A 20,164-nucleotide genomic window follows, 5' to 3' on the forward strand; every position below is an offset into this window, starting at 1 on the left:
TAGGCCACATAGGCTATGGCAATGGATGAGTAGTAGGTGCCAACCACCAGGAGGTGGGAGCCGCAGGTGGAGAAGGCTTTCGAGCGTCCTTCTCGGGAGCTGATGCGAAGCACTGAAGCCAGGATGTGGGCATAGGAGAGAAGCACCAGGAGAAGGGGCAGGAAGGATACCACCATGGCGATGCAGAAGCCCATGAAGGTCTGGGGCGTGGTGTCAGAGCAGGAGGCCTGGACCACAGCCAAGTGGTCACAGAAGCAGTGAGAGCTGTGAGCAGTGTTGTCAAAGGCCAAGTGGGAAGTCTGCACCACTGCGGGGATGGGCAGGGGGAGGGCAGTGAGCCAGGCACAGGCTGCCAGGGCGGCGGCACTGGTGTGCGGGGTCATGAGGACAGGGTAGCGCAGGGGGCGGCAGATAGCCACCTAGCGGTCATGGGCCATGGCCACCAGGATGAAGGCTTCTGAGCAGGAGAAGCTGTGGAAGAGGTGCATCTGCAGGAAGCAGGCGGGGAAGCTGAGGAAGCAGTCCCCAAGCAAGAGGAGGGACAGCATCTTGGGGACGGTGGTCAGGTGAAGAGGATGTCTAGGGCCAAGAGATTGATCAGGAAGAAGTACATGGGCTTGTGGAGGCTGGGATCTGCCACCACAGCCACCAGGATCAGGGCATTTCCCAGCAGGATGAGCAGGTAGAAGAGGAGAAAGACAAAGATAGGAAGAAAGAGGGATTTGGGCAGAGAGGGAATGCCCACCAGGTAGAAGATGGTTGAGGAGTCCTCTGATCCATTACAGGCTATGGTCTCCATGGTGGGTTAATCTGGATGCCCAGGAAGTAGGTAGTGGAAACATCTGGGAACCAAGCACATCCGGAAATCAGAACAATCAGTGATTCTGGAATGATAATTATGTGATGGTCACTGTATAATTAAAGTAACCCTCTTTTCTTTTATAATCAAGTATGGAAAAAGTATCTACAATATGCAACCATGTGTTATATGCTGGGTATGTAGTAGACAGTTGAATAAGACAGACGGTCTCTAACATCATGGAGCTCATTCTAGTGGAAGAAAGAGACATTAAGCAATGAATCACAATTATTTAATTACTGTTGTGTTAAGTGTTATGGAAAAATTCTGCTGTTCCTCTTTCCCATGTCCCATATAATCCTTTCTGGGGATATCAGATCTCTTAAACCATGCCCCTAAGCTCCTTTCTTTTTGGCATTTGCTTTAAGTTTTTAAAAAGTGATATCCTTGTCACCACGTTGCTAGGAGGGCTGATTTCTCCAAGGTTTACAGCAACCTGCTGTCTTCCCACCATAATTATTAACCAGGGAATGGCTCCTTTCTCTCCTGTCTGCCTGGTACACTCGTTCTGCCTGTCTCCACCTAAGCTGAGTACTCCAGATCCTGTCTCTGGGTGTGGGGCTCTTTGTTAGGTTACAGTGAAGGGAGTGACACTGAAAATGCTCTTGATGGGAAGAATCATTCCTGATTGGAGTCAGAACTGATAGTGGATTCTCCCACAACTGGCAGCAACAAAGAATCCAAGACAGTATCTGTGTGACTCCATTGGGCGTAGCTTCCTACGGGCTGCCACAGCTCAGCAGGCGCTCCTGTTTACCCATTGCATGCCCCCCACCCAGCAGGCCCCTGGGGCCCCGGGCAGAACTTGTCATGTGACCTGGGAGGCGTTGACCATAGAGAGAAACTGGCCCGCAGTAGCTGCTCAAAGGTGAAAGAACCCCTCCCAGAGGAACCACAAGGGATTCTGGGGGGTTTGAGCTGAGGGAAGTACTGATTCACCCTCCATTTTGGATTTGTCCTTTGGATAAAGGGCCCCGAGAAATCCATGCTGATATTGGTATTCCTGTCTCATTGATCCCGGTGACTCCATGAGCAGTGTCCCCATGATTTTCCTGGAGTCACCTCCAATTACTCTCTCTTCTCACAACACTTCTTACATGGAAGCCCAGCAATGTAAAAACTGGAAAAAACGTTTTTATTTTCAAGTCCAACAACTTTCTCCCCAAAAGCCAGAGAGAGAGTGAGCATAGAAAGGGCAGAGGCTTGGGGCACCTGAGCGACTCAGTCGGTTAAGTGTTTGACCCTTGGTGGTGATCTCAGGGTCGTGGGATTGAGCCCCGTGTTGGGCTCCACGCTCAGGGAGGAATCTGCTTGAAGATTCTCTCCCCCTTCCACTCCCTCCACTCTCTCTGTCTCTCTCAAATAAATAAATAAATAAATAAATAAATAAATACATCTAAAAAAAAAAAGAAAAGAAAGAAAGGGTAGGCGCTTTCCCAGGTGCCACAGGCAAGAGCCCCACCAGAACTCAGGCCTTTGTTTCACAAAACAGGGCTTTTTCTTCTATGCCATGTTTCCTGGAGGATCCAGAAGTTCAAGTTTCCAGGGGAAAACTTCAGGAGAAAATACTAGGACCAAGGTTTTCTATTTCCCTTTCTCTTTTTTTTTTTTCATTGATAACATCAGACAAATCTATATTTCACATTTTTATCTGAGTCTATCTGGTGAGTGCTGAAACAAGATGTGGTATCTGCCAATTCAAAAGTTCCTTTGAAATGTTCCAGAAGTCAGACCCAAGGACCTAGCCAAAGAATGAAAGTTCTCTGTCCCAAATTGAGATACTTATCCCTTAGTATCTGAACCCCATCCTGAGATGTCGGGCCATTGGGATTTTCTCACACCTGCGGGGATGCAAACGACACTACCATGGCCATTTCTGCCCTCAGAGAGGCCAATGTGGCTGACAGTCCCTGGTGAGACAGAGTGAGGCATCGGAGAGGCAGAAACACAAAGGGTCAAGGCCAGAGGGGTGCTAAGGGGCCACTGAGTCCAGCTGTTTTCTCTTCCCTCCTCTGCTCCGCTGCTTTGCAAATAGAAGTACAGATGCTACGACCCGGGTGGACAGGTGCACATGGCGATGGACCATCCAACAGTCAACCACACAATGTGCTGGCTCACCAGCGAAGCAGGGGCACTAGAGATAATTTCTGAAAGAATTTCGCGTTTGGTATTTCAAAGCATCGTCCAACTGGCCCATCCTAGGAAATACCCGAGTTTGGCTGGATCTCCTTACACTTAATTTACAGGTTAGGGTTCTTGTTTTACTCTGAATTACCTAGTACATGTGAACGATGCAGGCCAGTGCTTCGGGCCCGCAGGGTGCTCTTTCCCAGGGCACAGAACGTGCCACCATAACCGGCAAGGGTGCTCCCTGTCTGGATTGTCCACCAGCCAGTTACGCAGCTAGACAGAAGAACCGGTCACTGAATGTACAACCTGAAGCCATGCTTCGCGTCCATCACCCCCTCTCATCATCCAAGCCTGCCAGGGAGTGCTTATGCCCTTCAGCCAGCGAGAATCTGAGGGTCCGTCCAAGGCCACGGCAGGTGAGGGGGAGAGCAGAGGCTGTTCTGGAGCCAGGCTGCTGCAAAAGCCTAAGCCCCGCCTGGCAACCAAGAGGGCTGGCTCCTGGACCAGCTCTGCCACTTGCCTGCTGTGACTTTGGGTCCCTGAGCCTTGGTTTTCTCATCTGGGCAGTGAGGGCTTTGGAAGAAAAGATCTCTGGGGGGTTTCCAATTCAATGAGCCCTTTTCTGAGAGTCCCCTCTGTGGTTGACAGATCGGATGTCACAATGGTCCACACGCAAAGGGAGAGGGTGAGGACTATCTGGCCTAGTGAGCACCTGCTGCCAGCCACATTCTCTCCCTTCATCTTGTCACATGGACCTTAGTGGTCAAGTGTGTGGCTTGTGAGTCAGAAAGGCCCTGATTCCAATCCCAGCTCCTACGTCCAGCGGCGTGACCTTGGGCAAGTCATTTCCCCCTCCTGGGGCTCATTTCTGTCATCTGTGACCTCCTGGGTTGTTGTGATCCTTATGGGGAGACATAACGCTTAGCTTAGACAACGCTTACACGTGAGCCTGGAACACACAGGGCTCAGAGCTTGCTAGTGTGTCCGCCAGTGACAAAGCCTTGCTTTGCTGGGGGAAAGGCTTGGCCAAGATGATTTGAATCCCACCCAGAGGTGCACCTTGTCCACATCTGCCAGGGTATGTGGTCTAAGATCCCATAGCCCGTGTATGCACAGCCAGCCTGGATCCTGGTTGCCTGCATCTTGTGCACCCAATCTGTCTTCCTGATCCCTGGTCCTGGTTTATAGGTTCTGGCCACTCTGTCCTGTTTCCCCACCCCAGCATTCTCTGCTTTTCTTGGGCACTTTTTCCCTAGCCCTACTCACCTGTTAAACCTGATCCACATTGGTATCTCCTATGGCATCTCCATGCAAGGCCTTTTTGGTGCTGAGCCATGACCCACTAAACCCTCAGCCCTCTCCTTCCAGGCAGGTCTCCTGGGGTACTTTCTTTCAAGATGGTGCTCCTATGGGAACTGCACCCACAATCCCTCAGAGATCAACTCCCTGACATTTCTTAGGACATATATGGGGGAGGGTAGGATTTATCCCTAGACTTTGCTGACAATAAGAAGAGCATCATTAACAACTCTCAAGGGCTCAGCACTTTATGCCAGTGGTGTATACTTTATTTTAATGAGAAGTCTGACTGAAATCCATGGATGGATCGTCTTTGCCAGTTGGAACTATCTGCTCAGTTGAATTCTCTTTTACCATTCTATATTCATTAATTTATTTATTCAACAATATTTACTGAGCTCCTAATCTGTCCTGGGCACTGTTATTTTGTGTCCTGAGTGCAGAATTAGCTGCATCTAAAGCTCAAGGGCTCTCATCCAAGACTGGGTCTTGAGATAAGTGATTTTGGTGATGGCTGCCTTGACTTCCTTGTTTCTCAGAGTGTAGATGAGAGGGTTGAGGATTGGTGTGAGGATAGCATATGCTACATTGCCCAAGATGTGGAAGTCGAGGGGCAGGTCAGCCCTGTAGGCCACATAGGCTATGGCAATGGATGAATAGTAGGTACCAACCACCAGGAGGTGGGAGCCGCAGGTGGAGAAGGCTTTCGAGCGTCCTTCTCGGGAGCTGATGCGAAGCACTGAAGCCAGGATGTGGGCATAGGAGAGAAGCACCAGGAGAAGGGGCAGGAAGGATACCACCATGGCGATGCAGAAGCCCATGAGGGTCTGGGGTAAGGTGTCAGAGCAGGAGGCCTGAACCAAAGCCAGGTGGTCACAGAAACAATGGTAGATGTGAGCAATGTTGTTATATGCCATCTGGGAGGTCCTGACCACTGCAGGGATGGGCAGGAGGAGAGCAATAAACCAGGCACAGGCTGCCAGGGAAGCATTGGTCTGTGGGGTCATGTGGACAGGGTAGTGCAGGGGACGGCAGATAGCCACATAGCGGTCATAGGCCATGACCACCAGGATGAAGGCTTCTGAACATGTGAAGCTTTGGAAGAGGTACATTTGCAATAAGCAGGCAGGGAAGCTGAGGAAGTGGTCTCCAAGCAGGAACAGGGACAGCATCTTGGGGACAGTGGTTGTGGTAAAGAGAATGTCCAGAGTGGAGAGGTTGATCAGGAAGAAGTACATGGGCTTGTGGAGGCTGGGCTCTGCCACCACAGCCACCAGGATCAGGGCATTTCCCAGCAGGATGAGAAGATAGAAGAGGAGGAAAATAAAGAACACAGGGAGGAAGAAGCTCTCTGGCAGAGAGGGGATTCCCACCAGGTAGAAGACTGGTGATCCATCCACTGATCCATTACAGGTTGTGGTCCCCATAGTGAGGCAGAGCTGGATTTCGGGGAGATAGGCAGCTGGAACATCTGGTGACTGAGGATATCTGAAAACCATAGAAACAAAGGATTCTGGAATGAGATTTTGTAATGTTTATAGTTAATATAAGCACAATTATTTACAGCCAATTCTAGAAGACTGATTGTAGGTTATGGTATTTATTAATTTCTACCATGTGAATCCAAAATTCCTACCTTTCTTCTTTGGTCAAATATTAATTACAAGTTAAGAGTAACTTACCAAATGGAAGTCATTATGCTGTGCTCATGTGATACAGTGATGAAAGAAAGAAGGCAGGCAAAATTCCTATCTTAAGAGTTTACATCTTACTGGGAAAGTCAGATCTTAACAGTTGATTCTTGAATTATAATTGTGAAAAGTACTTGGAAAGATTTCTTCTGGTCTTCATCTTAGGTCCCATGTTATCTAGTTTGGGATGTCAGTTCTCTCAAATCAAGTCCTAAAGCTTGGGTTTCTACTTTTGCACTCACTCAAAGTTCTACCATCTTGCTACCATCTTGTAAGGGCTGCTTTCTCCAAGGCTTTCTGCAACCTGCTGCTGCCCACATACTTACTAAACCTATTTCTTGCTCATATGCCTTGAGTAGCAGTTCTTCCATATACCTCTTTAGCTACATGTCTGGACTTCTACTCCTGTATAGGATGTAATAGGTCCTGGTAGCCCAACACTTGCACTGCAACAACTAGGAAAACCTGGATAAGTTATACAAATTACATTTTTTAATAAATTGGAGAAACATGGCTGCAATGAGGATGAAATGAATTGGAACTCCAGAGGGGAGGGACTCTCCAAAGTCAACTGCCAATCACCAGCTCTTATCTTTCCTGGGAATATTTGATTTGGGGACCATTGTGTGGCTTGGACTTGGCCCAGGCAGAGGGACACAGATGAGGGAAGGAAAAAGCAGCAATGCTTTTTGGCAGTCAAAAAGGGTTTGCAAAACATTTTGGAAATTTAAGACACTCTAAATCCATAACAAGTTTTCCCCATGGGACAGCTTCTGAATTTGGGGGCTATGCAAAAGAGGTTGGGAAGCTGGACTGAAGGCTTCTCAAAGAATAAAAAGACTTCTAAAAGACAGATCCCATGATGCTTAAGAGATTAGAGGGAAAGAGCCTCCCTCAAATACATAATGGTCTTACCCTCAAAAATATTTTCAAAATTTCTGAAGCTGTAAAAAAAAAAAAGAAAAGAAAAATTCTGAAGCTCTGTGTATGTGTGTGTGTGTGTGTGTGTGTTGAGGGGGTAGGTGGCAAGGTTGCTAAAGACTTAAGTTCAAAACCTCCAAAGGGTAGAAGCAAATCTATAATTTTTCAGGGCTAAGGAGACAGAGATCAGCCACACTGACAACCCACAGCCCAGGAGGCCATACCTTAAGAACAAGAGCAAGTCCTGCTTCTCCCTCTGACCCTCCTCCCTCTCATGCTCTCTGTCTCTCATTCTCTCTGTCTCAAATAAATAAATAAAATCTTTAAAAAAAATAAAAAATTAAAAAAAAATAAAAAAAAGAACAAGAGCAAGTCACAGTTAGACTGACTCTTAGGAAAACTGAAACTGAACTTAACTCAAGCCTTGATTAGCTAAATTTTGTGGGGGGATTTGACTGGGCTGGACACAAGGGAGCCTTCTGGGTTGCTGGAAATGTGCTCTATCTTTAGCTGATTTATCCATATCTATAGATCTATATTTGTGGGTTTTTTAAAATTTTATTTGTTTATTTGAGAGAGGGAGAAAGAGAACATGAGCAGGGGTGAGGGGCAGAGAGAGAAGCAGACTCTCCGCTGAGCAGGGAGCCCGACGCGGGGCTCGATCCCGGGACCCTGAGATCATGACCTGAGCCAAAGGCAACCGCTTAACTGACTGAGCCACCCAGGTGTCCCTATAGATCTATATTTGTATGTATATCAATATCTCTATCTGTGTATTTGATGTCTGAATCCAGAGCTAGAGCTATATTTATAGCTAGATCTCTATCTGTATCTAATATTGTAGGCATTATTACGCCTGAGTTATACCTTAATTAAATACAGATGCAAGCAAACAAAAAAGCAACTGAATATATTAAATCTTGCCTCTGTGTATGGCTTTTTGTCCTACTACAATGAAAGGAATGGCAGAGGATGCCTTTAGTTGGAGAAGTCACTTGCTGATGCTAGTCGGAGTTAAAGGCGTATTCTACCCAGCGGCAGAGACAGAGATTGAAAGGCATTTCTGTGTGGTATGATTTGTTCTCTCCCTCCCAGTTGCTGGGGCCACAGAGCAGGGGTTCCTGATGAACACTAGCCTGTAGACTTCCCTAGCCCCAGCTAAGAAGGTGCCACAGTAAACCGGAAACTCAGGGACCTTGGGGTCCACTGTTGCAGAGACGAACGCAGTATTCTTATGATAGGGCCTAAGGCACAAGCCCCTACCCCAGGGACTCCCCTTGTCAAGGAAGGAGAAATGTGTGCTTCCAAGCACCCACAGAACTGGAGACCTTCAACCGACTGGGCATATTGATTCCTTTCATACACTGGGATGTCCCTCTGAACAGATGACACAGGAGCAAGTCCATGGTCACATTTATATCATGCCTTTTCAACCCTGACCATTTCTAAAACGACTCCCTCCTTGATTTTTCCAGAACTGTCCTGTTTCTCTGACTTGTGCTAAAACCTCTCTCATGTCATTGAATCGTAAGAATACCAAACTTGAAAATGTCCAGCCAGCTTTTTTCTTTGTAGACCAAAAGGCCAAGGGCTTGCCCAAGATCACATAGGGCCAGTCAGCTGCAGAGCGAGGACCAGAAAACCCAGGCCTCAGACTCCTAGACCAGGGCTCTCACTCTCTAGATCGTGTTCCCTGGACAATCTGGAAGTTTTTGTGTGGGAAGAGATTGGGGCAGTTTTTTCTCTTTTCTACTCCATTTCTAAGCTGATATTGGCAGCTGTAATCAGAAATTTCAATTTGGAAAAAAAAAAGAAATTTCAGTTTGTTCTTTAATTTTTTTAGCGTGTTAGGTGGCCTGGTTTCTCATTAGGGAGTGAAGGCTGGTAAAATGTATTTCCAAAAGACACATGGAACAGACCACTCCATTGTGAATGCTTCCTTGGAAGGAAAAAAAACGTTCTGAAGGTCAGCCCGCAGTATCCAGACAGGAAAGCAAAGCTGCTACACCCCAACTGAAAAGAGTTAATTCTCAGCTAACCAGACCACCAGACTCAAACTGCCTCAGCCAGTCACCGGGTTTTCCTCAGACCCTAAATTGGTGCCAACTGCATTTGCCTACATGTTGTTATAGCTCAGAGGAGCTGACTTGGGATTGATGGTCACTGAGTTAAGCCGAGTTGGGGTTTGAGGTGCAAAAATTCAGAGCCAGCAGGCCCATTTCTACCCCTCTACCCTCCCTCCTCTGTCCCACTTCTATCCAACAGCGGTGGTGGAGAGGGCAAATGCAGAGTCTGAAGTCCAGAAACAGAGTGTCTTCTCAAGGTCAGCCTTGAGAAGTTCATAGCCAGGGTGGGTCTTGAGCCCAGTTTTCTGGCTCCCATGCGGTGTTCACTAGGATTTTTCAAGATAGAAGATGACCCCCTAGCCTGCTGTCCAAGATGGATCTTCTAGCAGCCTTATTTCTTCTCACTCTAGTCACACAGCAACTCCTTGCTCTTTGCCTTGTTCTTCGTCCTAACTCAACACAGTGCTCCCTCTCCCAGGAAACTTCGCTGGTCTTGGCTGGCTCAGGGCCCTCTTTTCTGGCTTTCAGGGTTCCTGTGCTTTCATTTGTTATCACTATGATCATACTGGGGTGTCTCTGTCTCTTTCTATGTCTGTGGCTCCACCAGACCTGAGCACCTGCAGGGCTGTAATGGAGCCTAATTATTTCTATTTCAAAATGAGCCACCGCCCTCACCAGGAGCTCAGTGCTCCAGAGACAGGAGCCAGAATGCAGCTTTCCCAATAAGCCTTGAGTGGCTGCTGAATCATCCTGTCAGCATGAAGGGGTCATTAGCAAGTAGACAGTTTTAGTTTGACCATTTCTTACATAGATAGGGCACACAGCTCAGAAATGGGCTGTGGTGTGCCCAAGGTCGCACGGTAAGTGGGTGACAGAACCAGAACTAGACTATCAGCGGGGCTGGATTATCCCCTGAAGCCAGGGATCACTCAGCAAAAGCCCTAGCTGCCCTTCCTCCTGAGGCCACGGGACAGACCAACTAGTAAGATTTATTTGCTCACCCCGAAGGCACTGTTTTCACCCCTAAACCTCTGTTTTGTCAGAATGCATCTATGCAACAGATAAAGCACGTGCTTAGGCACCAGCTGGACAGGAGCACTGGAAAATGTTTTTGCAAAAATTTAGTATCTGATGTTTTTGAAAAGCACCGATGTAGCATCATGCTAATAATCAGAAACTTTCTGGACTTCCTTACATTTATTTTATGGTTTAGATGAAGGGAGTTTATTTTGAACATGTATTACAGGGGTGTTTTCAGTGCTTAAGGACACCAAAGGTATTGTTAGGGGAAACTTCCTTGGTCAGGATGATCTATGAGCCACGAATTACAGTGCTGGTGGGGGACAAAGGACAGAAAAACCAGTCACTAGGATGTTCAGCTGGATGCTGCACTTTACATACATCCTCTCCTTCAGCATCCAGGCCTGCCAGGGAGTGGTTATGCCCCTTGACCAAAGGAGAAACTGAGGGTCCGTCCAAGGCCCCGACCGGTGAGGGGAGAGCAGAGGGTGTTCTGGAGCCAGGCTGCTGCAAGGGCCTGAGCCCCGCCTGGCAACCAAGAGGGCTGGCTCCTGGACCAGCTCTGCCTCTCACGGGCTGTGACTTTGGGTCCCTGAGCCTCAGTTTTCCCACCGGTAAAAGAAGGCTTTGGAAGAGATGGTCTCCTCTGGCTCAGCTAGGGTTTTTGAGCACGCCCTCTGTGTTTGGCCCAGTGAGGGGTCAGGATGGCCGTCTCATGGCCCCAGCCCCTAAGGAGGGAGAGCAAGGGCCCTGTGGCACGCTTGGTCCTTATGGTCACTGTGTCATCGCGCTTCACCACAACTCTTAAATCCACACCGTCCTCCCATAATACTTCCATGATCCTGTGCTATTCCATAGCCAAGGAGCAGGATACGTGTGCATGATAGCGTCTGGGCTCACTAACTGGAGCTAGAATGAGCCGGGTTTCCATTCTGGCTTCACCACTTTCCACTTTCCCTCTGAACTGCAACTCCCTCATCTGTGACTCACAGTGTTACAGATGCCTCACTAAATATTTCCATTTCTTTCATGGTCATTGATCTTGCCTCTCTGTGAGAAACTCTCTCACAAAAGCATCAGCCTCTTGCCTGTGACTGCCCATCCCTGCCCATCCTGTCAGGGTGTCTGGCCCAGGGCCACACAGACCGGGGTGCACACTGGGACCCTCACTATGGCTGTACACATCCCCGGCCTCTCTGAACCTGTCTGTTCACCCCAGCCTTTGCCAACTTCTGGAAAACTCCACCCCCGGCCCAGCTCACCTGCAAGCCTGATCCACCTTGGTGTCTTCTGTAGAGTCACCACACTTGGCCCTGGGGGAAGAGCCAGGAAGGAGCTGGGCCATGGCCCATTAAACCCTGGAGTCAGGGCCGGCTGGGGCCCTCTCCCTTAAGTTGGTTCCCCTAAGGGGCCCCACCCCCTCCAGCTGGGAACAACTTCGTAGGATGAGGTGGGGGACTTGGCCCTGGGCTTTGCAGGTAATGGAAACAGCGTCATTAACAACCCTCCTGGGTCCCAGAACTTTATCACCAACGGAAGAGTTTGATTCTTGTTTTCCCATCGGGCCCCAAAACAGCCGGGGAGGACAGGCAGAGCCAGGATTGTCCCCACTATTTGACACTGAGGAAAAGATCTAGTGAAGGGAAGTGACTTGCCCACGGTCACATGAGTGGCTGCTGGCCGAGCTTGGACCCAAGATTCCAGTTCCAGTTCAGCGGTTCAGCAGCACATCGACCAATGGCGGAGACCTCAGTTCGTTCCAGTCATGTCACCTTGGACAAATCCCTTAGCCTCACTGGGCCTTTAGGTCCTTGCCTGTGAAAAGGGTATAACAACACTGCCCATCCCGCAGCCTCCTGGGAAGGTTTAGTTAGGTGCTGAGCTCGTGTCTAGCACACGGTGAACATTCAGGAAGTGAGAGCTGTTATTTTGATAAACCAAAATAGGAAAACCCTGTTGCACCCCTGGGACACACTGCCTCAGCTGTTCCATGAGGGACTTGCAAAGGTTCTGTGGGAAGAACGTGAGGAGAGGGGGTCTGCGCCCCAGCCTCAGGCAGGGCCCAAGCAGGATCATAGACCGGTTTGGACCTCAGTCTGTTAGATTCCTTCCTTTGGCTCCATAGCTCTCAATTTCTGACTCTGTCACTCTTTCATTGATCTGTATAAAATTTGAACAATTTTTAAAATTTCACAAGTAATAAACAGATCCCACTGTAAAATAGCTTAAGCAATATGGAGATTTATGGAGTAAAAGGTGAATGCTTTCTTCACACCAGCCCTTCCTCATAGTCCCCCTCCCCTCCCCAAAGGTAATGATTTGGTGTGTTCCTTCCAGACCTTTGCTAAGCATGCGTGTGTGTTGTGCATGGGGGGGAATGTTTTGTTTTTCCTTTAACGCAAATAAAGTCATTTTGTTCTTATGGCATCACTTATATTCCAACTTACTAAGTCTTGGAACCTTTCTGTCTGACATACTTTATTCTTTTTATCTGATATCTGGCATTTCATAGTATGGATATGACATAGATTATTTCATAATTTCCCTGCCAATGAACATCTAGGTTGTACACAATTATTGCTATTATGGACAATATTATAATTAATGTCTTTTTAACAAGCATTTTGGGGATGGGTACCCAGATATTTCTCTCAGATAGATCCTTAGAAGTAGAACTCCTGGGCCAAGCAAGCAGTAAGTACATATTATTTTGTTTATTTTATTTTAAATCAATTAATTAACATATAGTGTATTATTAGTTTCAGAGGTAGAGTTTAGGGATTCATCCATTGCAGCAAGCACATTTTAAAATGGAATAGGGCGTGCATGCACAGGGACCATCCCAACTTCAAACCCAGAGACTTTGAGAACACAAAGCCCAGCAATGACTGAGATGACCTTGCAGGACCTGTGCCTGATGCTCTGCCCAGAACCAGGGGAAAAGCATTCATGAGCGATTCATTTCAGCCCACAGTAGAGACTTCCAGAATAGATGTCTGTTGACTGTAGATTTACAACTGCAGGATGTAGTTGGCATCCTGGGAACATTGGCAGCTTCTTGGGAAATCAAAAGAATGGTACAGCAGAGGCTGTAGCCCCTTCTGATCGAAGGAACTTCATGATGGGACTGAAGATGGTTTGGGAAATTTCTCTGAAGAACAAACCAGAACTTTTTGTGTTATCTCCTCCTCTCCAGATCTACTCCTTCCAACTGAGGGGAGGAATTTTGGTTTGGGATAAATCTTTAGATGTGGATCTTTGCTTCAGGACCACAAAGGTAAAAGCTGAAGGTTTTTCTAGGGGAGAAGATCTAACCACTCTCAAGTTAAAGGCAAAGAATACTGCAGAATCACTGGACTGTCAGGTGGATTCTTTTGTTCTGTTTTCTGTTGCTCAGACACGACAGACCTCCTTAATAAATGCCTGGAGCCATGATAGTGTTGTATGGTGACAGATGGTAGCTGCACGTGATGAGCACAGCATAACGTCTAGACTTTGCTGAATCACTATGTTGTAACATTGTGCATCAACTATACTTTAAAAAAAATTAAAAACCAGGTTTGTACATAAAAACAAAAAAACAGGAAGGCCTCAGTGGCTCAGTCAGTTAAGTGTCAGACTCTTGCTTTTGGATGGGGTTGTAATCTCAGGGTCATGAGATCAAGTCCCACGTTGGGCTTTTTGCACAGCAGGGAGTCTGCTTGGGATTCTGTCTCTCCCTCTCCCTCTGCCCCTCCCCGCTTTCGCACTCTCTCTCTCTAAAAATAAATAAATACATCTTTAAAAAAACAAAGAAAAACCCCCAAAACCTCCAAAGCCAGCTTTTGGCAGCATGAGAAGGACTAAAGTCTTTTTGGGATGTGGCCGATGAAACTAACGAAAAGACTGGGTTATTGGTGGGAAGAGCTCACATAGAGCGCAACAGTCATTTGAACTACAGTAGGTCGGAGAGAACAAACAGAAACCATGACTTAGGTTCCTTTCAAATTTCTAATTTTATTTTGTTTTACCTCCAAAAGTGAGCCAAAATAGGAGAGCTAAACTGTTGGCTGAGATTTCTTTGTAAAAAGCCAACACTTAAAGACTTCCTAGTATAACATTAGGGGATAAAGTATGATTTACTTCATTACCTCTGAGAATAAAAATGTTCTCAGGCTTCTAGGAAATGACTGGCAGTTCGATAGCCATGGGAGTAACAAATAATCCTCAGAACTTGTTTTAAACCTGTTTAATTATTCAATGACAGCTTCGCACTAATACATACGTTCCTGAAAGCCGACCAGTCTAAAAGTCAGCCACGCAGCAACACCCTCGCCCCAGTAACCACACGGCCACCACTAAAGGCAAACCATTCCCTCAACAGCAGCACCGCTGAAGGTCCACCAACCCCTCCCCTCCACATTGTCCGCAGCCCTGTGTGAGATCAGCTCCCCGGGTCGCTCAGAACCATACACTGGAGCATTCCCAATGCTTAAGCTGGTGGTAAGTTCAGCCTTCTGTTTTCAGGTGTGGTGTGGTGGTCTCTTCCTTTGACATTTTGCATTTATGTCTCTGCAGTTCGGTCGTAATGTTCCCTCTTTCACTTTTGATTTTAGTAATTGGGGGTATTTTCTCATTTTTTCTTAGTCAATCTACCTAAATGTTCATCAGTCTTGTTGATGTATTCGAAGACCCAGTTTTCATTTTGTCTATTTTTCCCACTCTCTTTTTATTTCCATTCTAATCTTTATTGTTATTTCATGCCTACTGCTTGCTTTGAGTTGAGTTTGCTTTTATTTTATTATTTTTTAAAGATTTTATTTATTTGACAGAGAGAGACACAGCGAGAGAGGGAACACAAGCAGGGGGAGTGGGAGAGGGAGAAGCAGGCTTCCCGCAGAGCAGGGAGCCCAATGAGGGGCTCGATTCCAGGACCCTGGGATCATGACTTAAGCCGAAGGCAGACGCTTAACGGCTGAGCCACCCAGGCGCCTCAAGTTTGCTTTTAAAGAAAAATTATAAAAGTATAATTTCTTAAAGTAAAAATGAGATTATTAATACATAAATTAATAAATAATCTAATAACATTAGATGATTAATTTGAGATTTTTCTTCTTTTTTTCATATAAGCATTTACAGTTCTACATTCCCTCAAAACACTTGTTTTAGCTGCATCCTGTGATTTGGGGTATGTTTCTACAAGATCTTTTCTGATTTTCCTTGTGATTTCTTTTTTGACCCATTGATTTTTTAGAGGTGTGCTATTTAATTTCCACATATTTGAGGAAGCAGCGTTCAGAGATAGAGTTTTTATTATTTTAAAGATGTGTAGAATAGAAAAATGGGCAGGTTATTTAAAATACATATGGCTTGGGCGCCTGGGTGGCTCAGTTGGTTAAGCGACTGCCTTCGGCTCAGGTCATGATCCTAGAGTCCCGGGATCGAGTCCCGCATCGGGCTCCCTGCTCCGCGGGGAGCCTGCTTCTCCCTCTGACCCTCTCCCCTCTCATGCTGTTTCTCTCTCGCTCGCTCTTTAAAAAATAAATAAAATCTTTTTAAAGAAATAAAAAAATAAAAAATAAAAAATAAAATACATATGGCTTGGAACCAAAATATCTAGTTTAGTAATAATGATAGCTTCAAAAGTGGAACGAGACAAGGTTGTGTGGATGATTCTGGGAATATATTTGGAGAATACATAAGAGGAGGATAAAAGAAATTAAAGGGAACCACGCTGTTTGAAATATAAACAGAAAGCACAAAATACGAATTTAGCATACTATAAGCATCTTACTTAGCATCAAGAATATAAGATTGGGGTGCCTGGGGGGCCCAGTCGGTTAAGCATCTGCATGATCTCAGGGTCCTGGGATTGAGCCCTGCATTGGGCTCTCTGCTCAGCGGGGAGCCTGCTTCTCCCTCTCCCTCCACTGCTCCCCTGTTTGTGCTCATTCTCTCTCTCTGTCAATAAAATCTTTTTTTAAAAAAAAGAATATAAGAAATTAATGCAGAGGAAATGGTATTACCATAAATATCGTTCTTGTAATGGAATCATAATCTCATGACTACATAAGTATTTCACTATGTGTAAGTGATAAGTGGAGCCAGCTTTAGAGCTCAACATTGTAACTGAGTTTAGAAGGGTTTTAAAGGAGCTTTTGACATTTTAGAATTCATTTTTTTTAGTGTTTTTTCTTCCTTCCTCTCCCAATAACATTGAGATATAAAATATACCACATAGTAGGCTCATGATATATGTTCTTGATATATAAATGACCTTATGTCATTTAGCAGACAAGAAGCATAGGTAGCCACTTGTGAGGACAGATAAATGATCAGATTTTTAAAAAAAAAATCAGATCATTGCTGCCTGAAAACCAGTTGGCTTATGCAATTATCCTAATGCTTGGTTAAAAAAAGAAATCTCCACTGGGAAGAATCAGTAACACTGGGTCATCAGTCCCACATACCCTGACTCAAGATGAGCCCTGCACCTTTAGGGAGAAGTGAGATGGATTTTAAGAAAGTATTTTCCTGATGTAGGTGTACCTTCTCTGAGCTTAACGTACGAGCGCTCCACAGACCTTAATTCTGGCCGGCAGTCATCCCATATATGGCCCTGGTTTGTTGCCTCATCTCCTCTTCCAGATGACTTTTCCCCTCCTCAATCCACCAATATCTCTTCCTGTTGTCACTCCAGCCAATCAGGAGAGGAGTGCACAGAGTCCCATCCCGCACCCACCCACCTGCGGGCATCCGTGCCTGCATTCATTCTGTCTTCCCTCCTATTCCCGTGGACGAACTCTTTGTGCTCCTATGTAAAGCTGGTCACTCCAGCGATGGCCCCCTCCCTCTCCCACCACCACTTTTTTTTTTTGCTCGAACAAAAACTTAATCTCTATCAACTGCTGATTGAATTTTCAAAATCAAGGAGCAGAACAGTCTTATAGTATGCTACCATTCTCTAAGAAAGAGATAATATAGCCATATTTATGTTATACATATGTGTGTAAGTATATGGACTTGCTTATATTAAACATGGAAAGAAAAACCAAAAAAATGAATAAAAACAGTTTTTGTAAAGGGCATGCAATAGGTGGAGGGAGCAGAAATGGAGATGAGAATTCACTAAAAATGCTTTGTTTCATAATTTTGACTTAAAATTGTTATTATTGTGACTTTAAAAGACGCTCGTTGCTATTTGCTGAAATTCTCACTCTCTGCTAATGCCTTTGCTTAAAGTCCCATCACATGCTGCATCTTTATTACAATTTGCTAAGAAAGATTTTCTTTCCTTTAACATATGCCACAAGAATGTCACGGCCTGCGCCATTCACTTTTCTGAGAGTGGTTTTCCTTCCTGCCTTTTTGGGGGGCGTTGTAGTTCTGCCCACACCAGACCCTTTTTTGACATGCGGGATTCCTGAAGAATGAGTGGCAGTCTTTTGGGTTTGCTTGAGCATGAACTCCACTTCTTGTCCAAGCTAAAAATCACACCCCATGACAGGTAGCGACAGGGATGCCATCCCACATTCTGGTCAGCTCTAGAATGAAACCTCTCTTTCTCTGATGGGAGCAGCTTGGGGCTTCTGTTCAATCAGTCCACATCCACCATGCCGTTAACTCCATGAGGACTCCCAAACAAGCAGTAGCAGGTACCATAGGTTAAAAATATTTATGGGAGGGGTGCTTGGGTGGCTCAGTTGGTTAAGCGACTGCCTTCGGCTCAGGTCATGATCCTGGAGTCCCAGGATCGAGTCCCACATCGGGCTCCCTGCTCAGCAGGGAGTCTGCTTCTCCCTCTGACCCTCCTCCCTCTCATGCTCTCTGTCTCTCATTCTCTCTCTCTCAAATAAATAAATAAAATCTTAAAAAATAAAAAAAAATAAAATAAATATTTATGGGAGACATTTTTGTCTTGGATTAAATACCATTCTCTATGCTCCCCCCATCCCCTGGGCTTCCCTCTGATGTGGTACCTACCACACTGTGTTGTTCCTGCCCGAGTCCGTCTTCCTCACTAGACTGTAAGCAAATTGAGGGCAGCGACTGTCCCAATCTCTCCCTCTGTGTCTCTAGCTTCTACCACATGGTCTAGCGCTTCCCAAAAGCTAATTAAAGTCTTCTTAAGTGAATGGAAAAACAGAGAAAATTATATTCAGCAGCTCGATGCTTATTCTGAAGATGAAAACCACCACAAGACAGCCCACCCACGGAAAGACGTGGACCGAACATTGAGAACTACCATTGCAGCCTCTGCCCGATGGAATGATGCCTTGTAAGAGTTTATTATAAAATAGAGTATTCACATGGAGCCAAAATGTATAAAGTCTATATATACAGTTTAATTGTAAAGTGAATACCGTGTCACCACCATTCAGGGGAGAATGAAACTGACAACTCCTCATAAAGCCCTTGGTGCCCCTCTCTGACTCACAACCCTCTCCCTCTCTTACAGAAATAACCCTGATTTTCCATTTTAATAATAAATATGCCTTCTCTTTTCTTCACGGTATATGACATCTGTATGCAGTGATCAAAAATGTAGTTTAGCTTTGCCTGTCTTTAAACTTTATATAACTGGAATCATATTATATATATCCTTTTGAGTCATGATTCTTTGGCTCACCACTAGATTCTTCCACTCAACACTAGATTCTTTCATCTATTCATATGAGATTACTCATGTTGTGTGTCTATGTAATTCCTTCATATTTTATTGGCATACAGTGCTACATCTTATGAACATTTTACAAGTTAAGAGAAATGCAGCTATGCCAGATAATACAGTATCTGTATATTCAACATTATAAGATAGTGATAAAGTGTTTTCCAAAGTGGTCGTGCCAATAAACACTCCCACTGTCAGTATACGAGTGCTCCATCAACCTGCATGCTCACCAACTTGGGTATTGGTAGACTTTGACATTTTAGCCAGTCTGATGTGTTTCTAGTGGTAAGTACTCATTGTTGTAACTTGCACCTCTCCTGTGACTACTAGGTTGAGCATGTTTTCTTAGATTTATTGAACATTTGCTTGTGAAGTATTTTGCTAATTTTTCTAATGACTTGACTATTTTAAAAAATTGACCTGGGGCGCCTGAGTGGCTCAGTCGGTTAAGCATCTGCCTTCGGCTCAGGTCATGATCCCAGGGTCCTGAGATCGAGCCCTGCATCGGGCTCCCTGCTCAGTGGGAAGCCTGCTTCTCCCTCTCCCACTCCCCCTGCTTGTGTTCCCTCTCTCGCTATCTATCTGTCGAATAAATAAATAAAATCTTTTTAAAAAAATTAGAAAAATAAAAATAAAAAAATTGATCCAAAGTAATTCTCTATATATTCTGGATGAATCCTGAGTCCTTTAGTTGGTTATATGCATTGCAAATAATTTTCTGTTCTGTAGCTTAACATTCCACTCTCTTCCTGGTGTCTTTTGATGAACAGAAATTCTACATTTTAAAGCAGTCAAATTTATCTTTTGTTTTTCCTAGGCATAGAGCTTTTAAAAAATCTTGCTTCAGAAATATCTCCCCATCCCAAGATGAGGACTGTAGTCTCCTATATAGTTTTATAGTTTTGCCTTTCATATTTAGGTATTTAATGAGATTGCTTTTTGTGTTTGCTTAAGATAAAAGAGACAAATTTCATTTGTTGACATATGGATACCTGATAGTACTAATACTATTTATTATATTTCCATCTTTACACTGATCTGCAATGTCATTTCCTTCATATATCAACTGTTCATATATTTAAGGGTCTGATTCTGGGCTCTCCTGTTCCATTGATCTATATGTCTATTCATGTCTTAATAACTAATCTTTCTGTGTTCTCATCTTTATTACTATTTTAGCCTTATGTTAAAAATTCTGTTTGATACTTTTATGAGACTGACACACTGCCCACTGAGCTAAGAAGGCAATAATTTTGACACTTTTAAGCAGATAATCTTTCTATTTTATCTGACATTTTCCTTTCCACAGAAGGGTTGATTTTATAACCAAGTCTATCATTAATGGAAATGGAAGACTCAATGGTATATTTTGGGCCCTACTCTAGGTCATTCTTCCCTTCAAGAAACTTTTTTGATGGCATTCTCTGTTTTTAGCACACTGGTATCCTGGAAGCAGAATTAGCAACATCTAAGGATCAGGGGTCCTCAGAATGCCCTGGGTCCCAGGGACATACCTTACTGGTGATGG

General features: G+C 45.1%; 2 protein-coding genes across 2 annotated transcripts in view; both read right to left on the reverse strand.

Moving 5' to 3' along the window:
* Positions 1-1,217, reverse strand: part of LOC118004111 (olfactory receptor 2AT4) — a 6,430-nt gene extending 5,213 nt beyond the window's left edge. The window contains 2 exon segments of the mRNA XM_034995277.1: positions 49-565; positions 568-1,217. Of these exon segments, the coding sequence (XP_034851168.1) occupies positions 49-565; positions 568-799 (749 nt within the window). The 5' untranslated portion in view covers positions 800-1,217.
* A 3,526-nt stretch (positions 1,218-4,743) lies between these two features.
* LOC118004020 (olfactory receptor 2AT4) lies at positions 4,744-5,715 on the reverse strand. Its single transcript, XM_034995143.1, has one exon. The coding sequence runs from the start codon at positions 5,713-5,715 to the stop codon at positions 4,744-4,746; it is 972 nt and encodes a 323-aa protein (XP_034851034.1).
* Positions 5,716-20,164: the final 14,449 nt, after the last annotated feature.

This window comes from Mirounga leonina, unplaced genomic scaffold (assembly GCF_011800145.1).
Source record: "Mirounga leonina isolate KUSES-001 unplaced genomic scaffold, KU_Mleo_1.0 Mir_92, whole genome shotgun sequence".
NCBI classification, from domain to species: Eukaryota; Metazoa; Chordata; class Mammalia; order Carnivora; family Phocidae; genus Mirounga; species Mirounga leonina.

Excerpts from the sequence above, each read along its gene's own strand:
- LOC118004020 (XM_034995143.1), bottom strand. The coding sequence starts at position 5,715 with ATGGGGACCACAACCTGTAATGGATCAGTGGATGGATCACCAGTCTTC.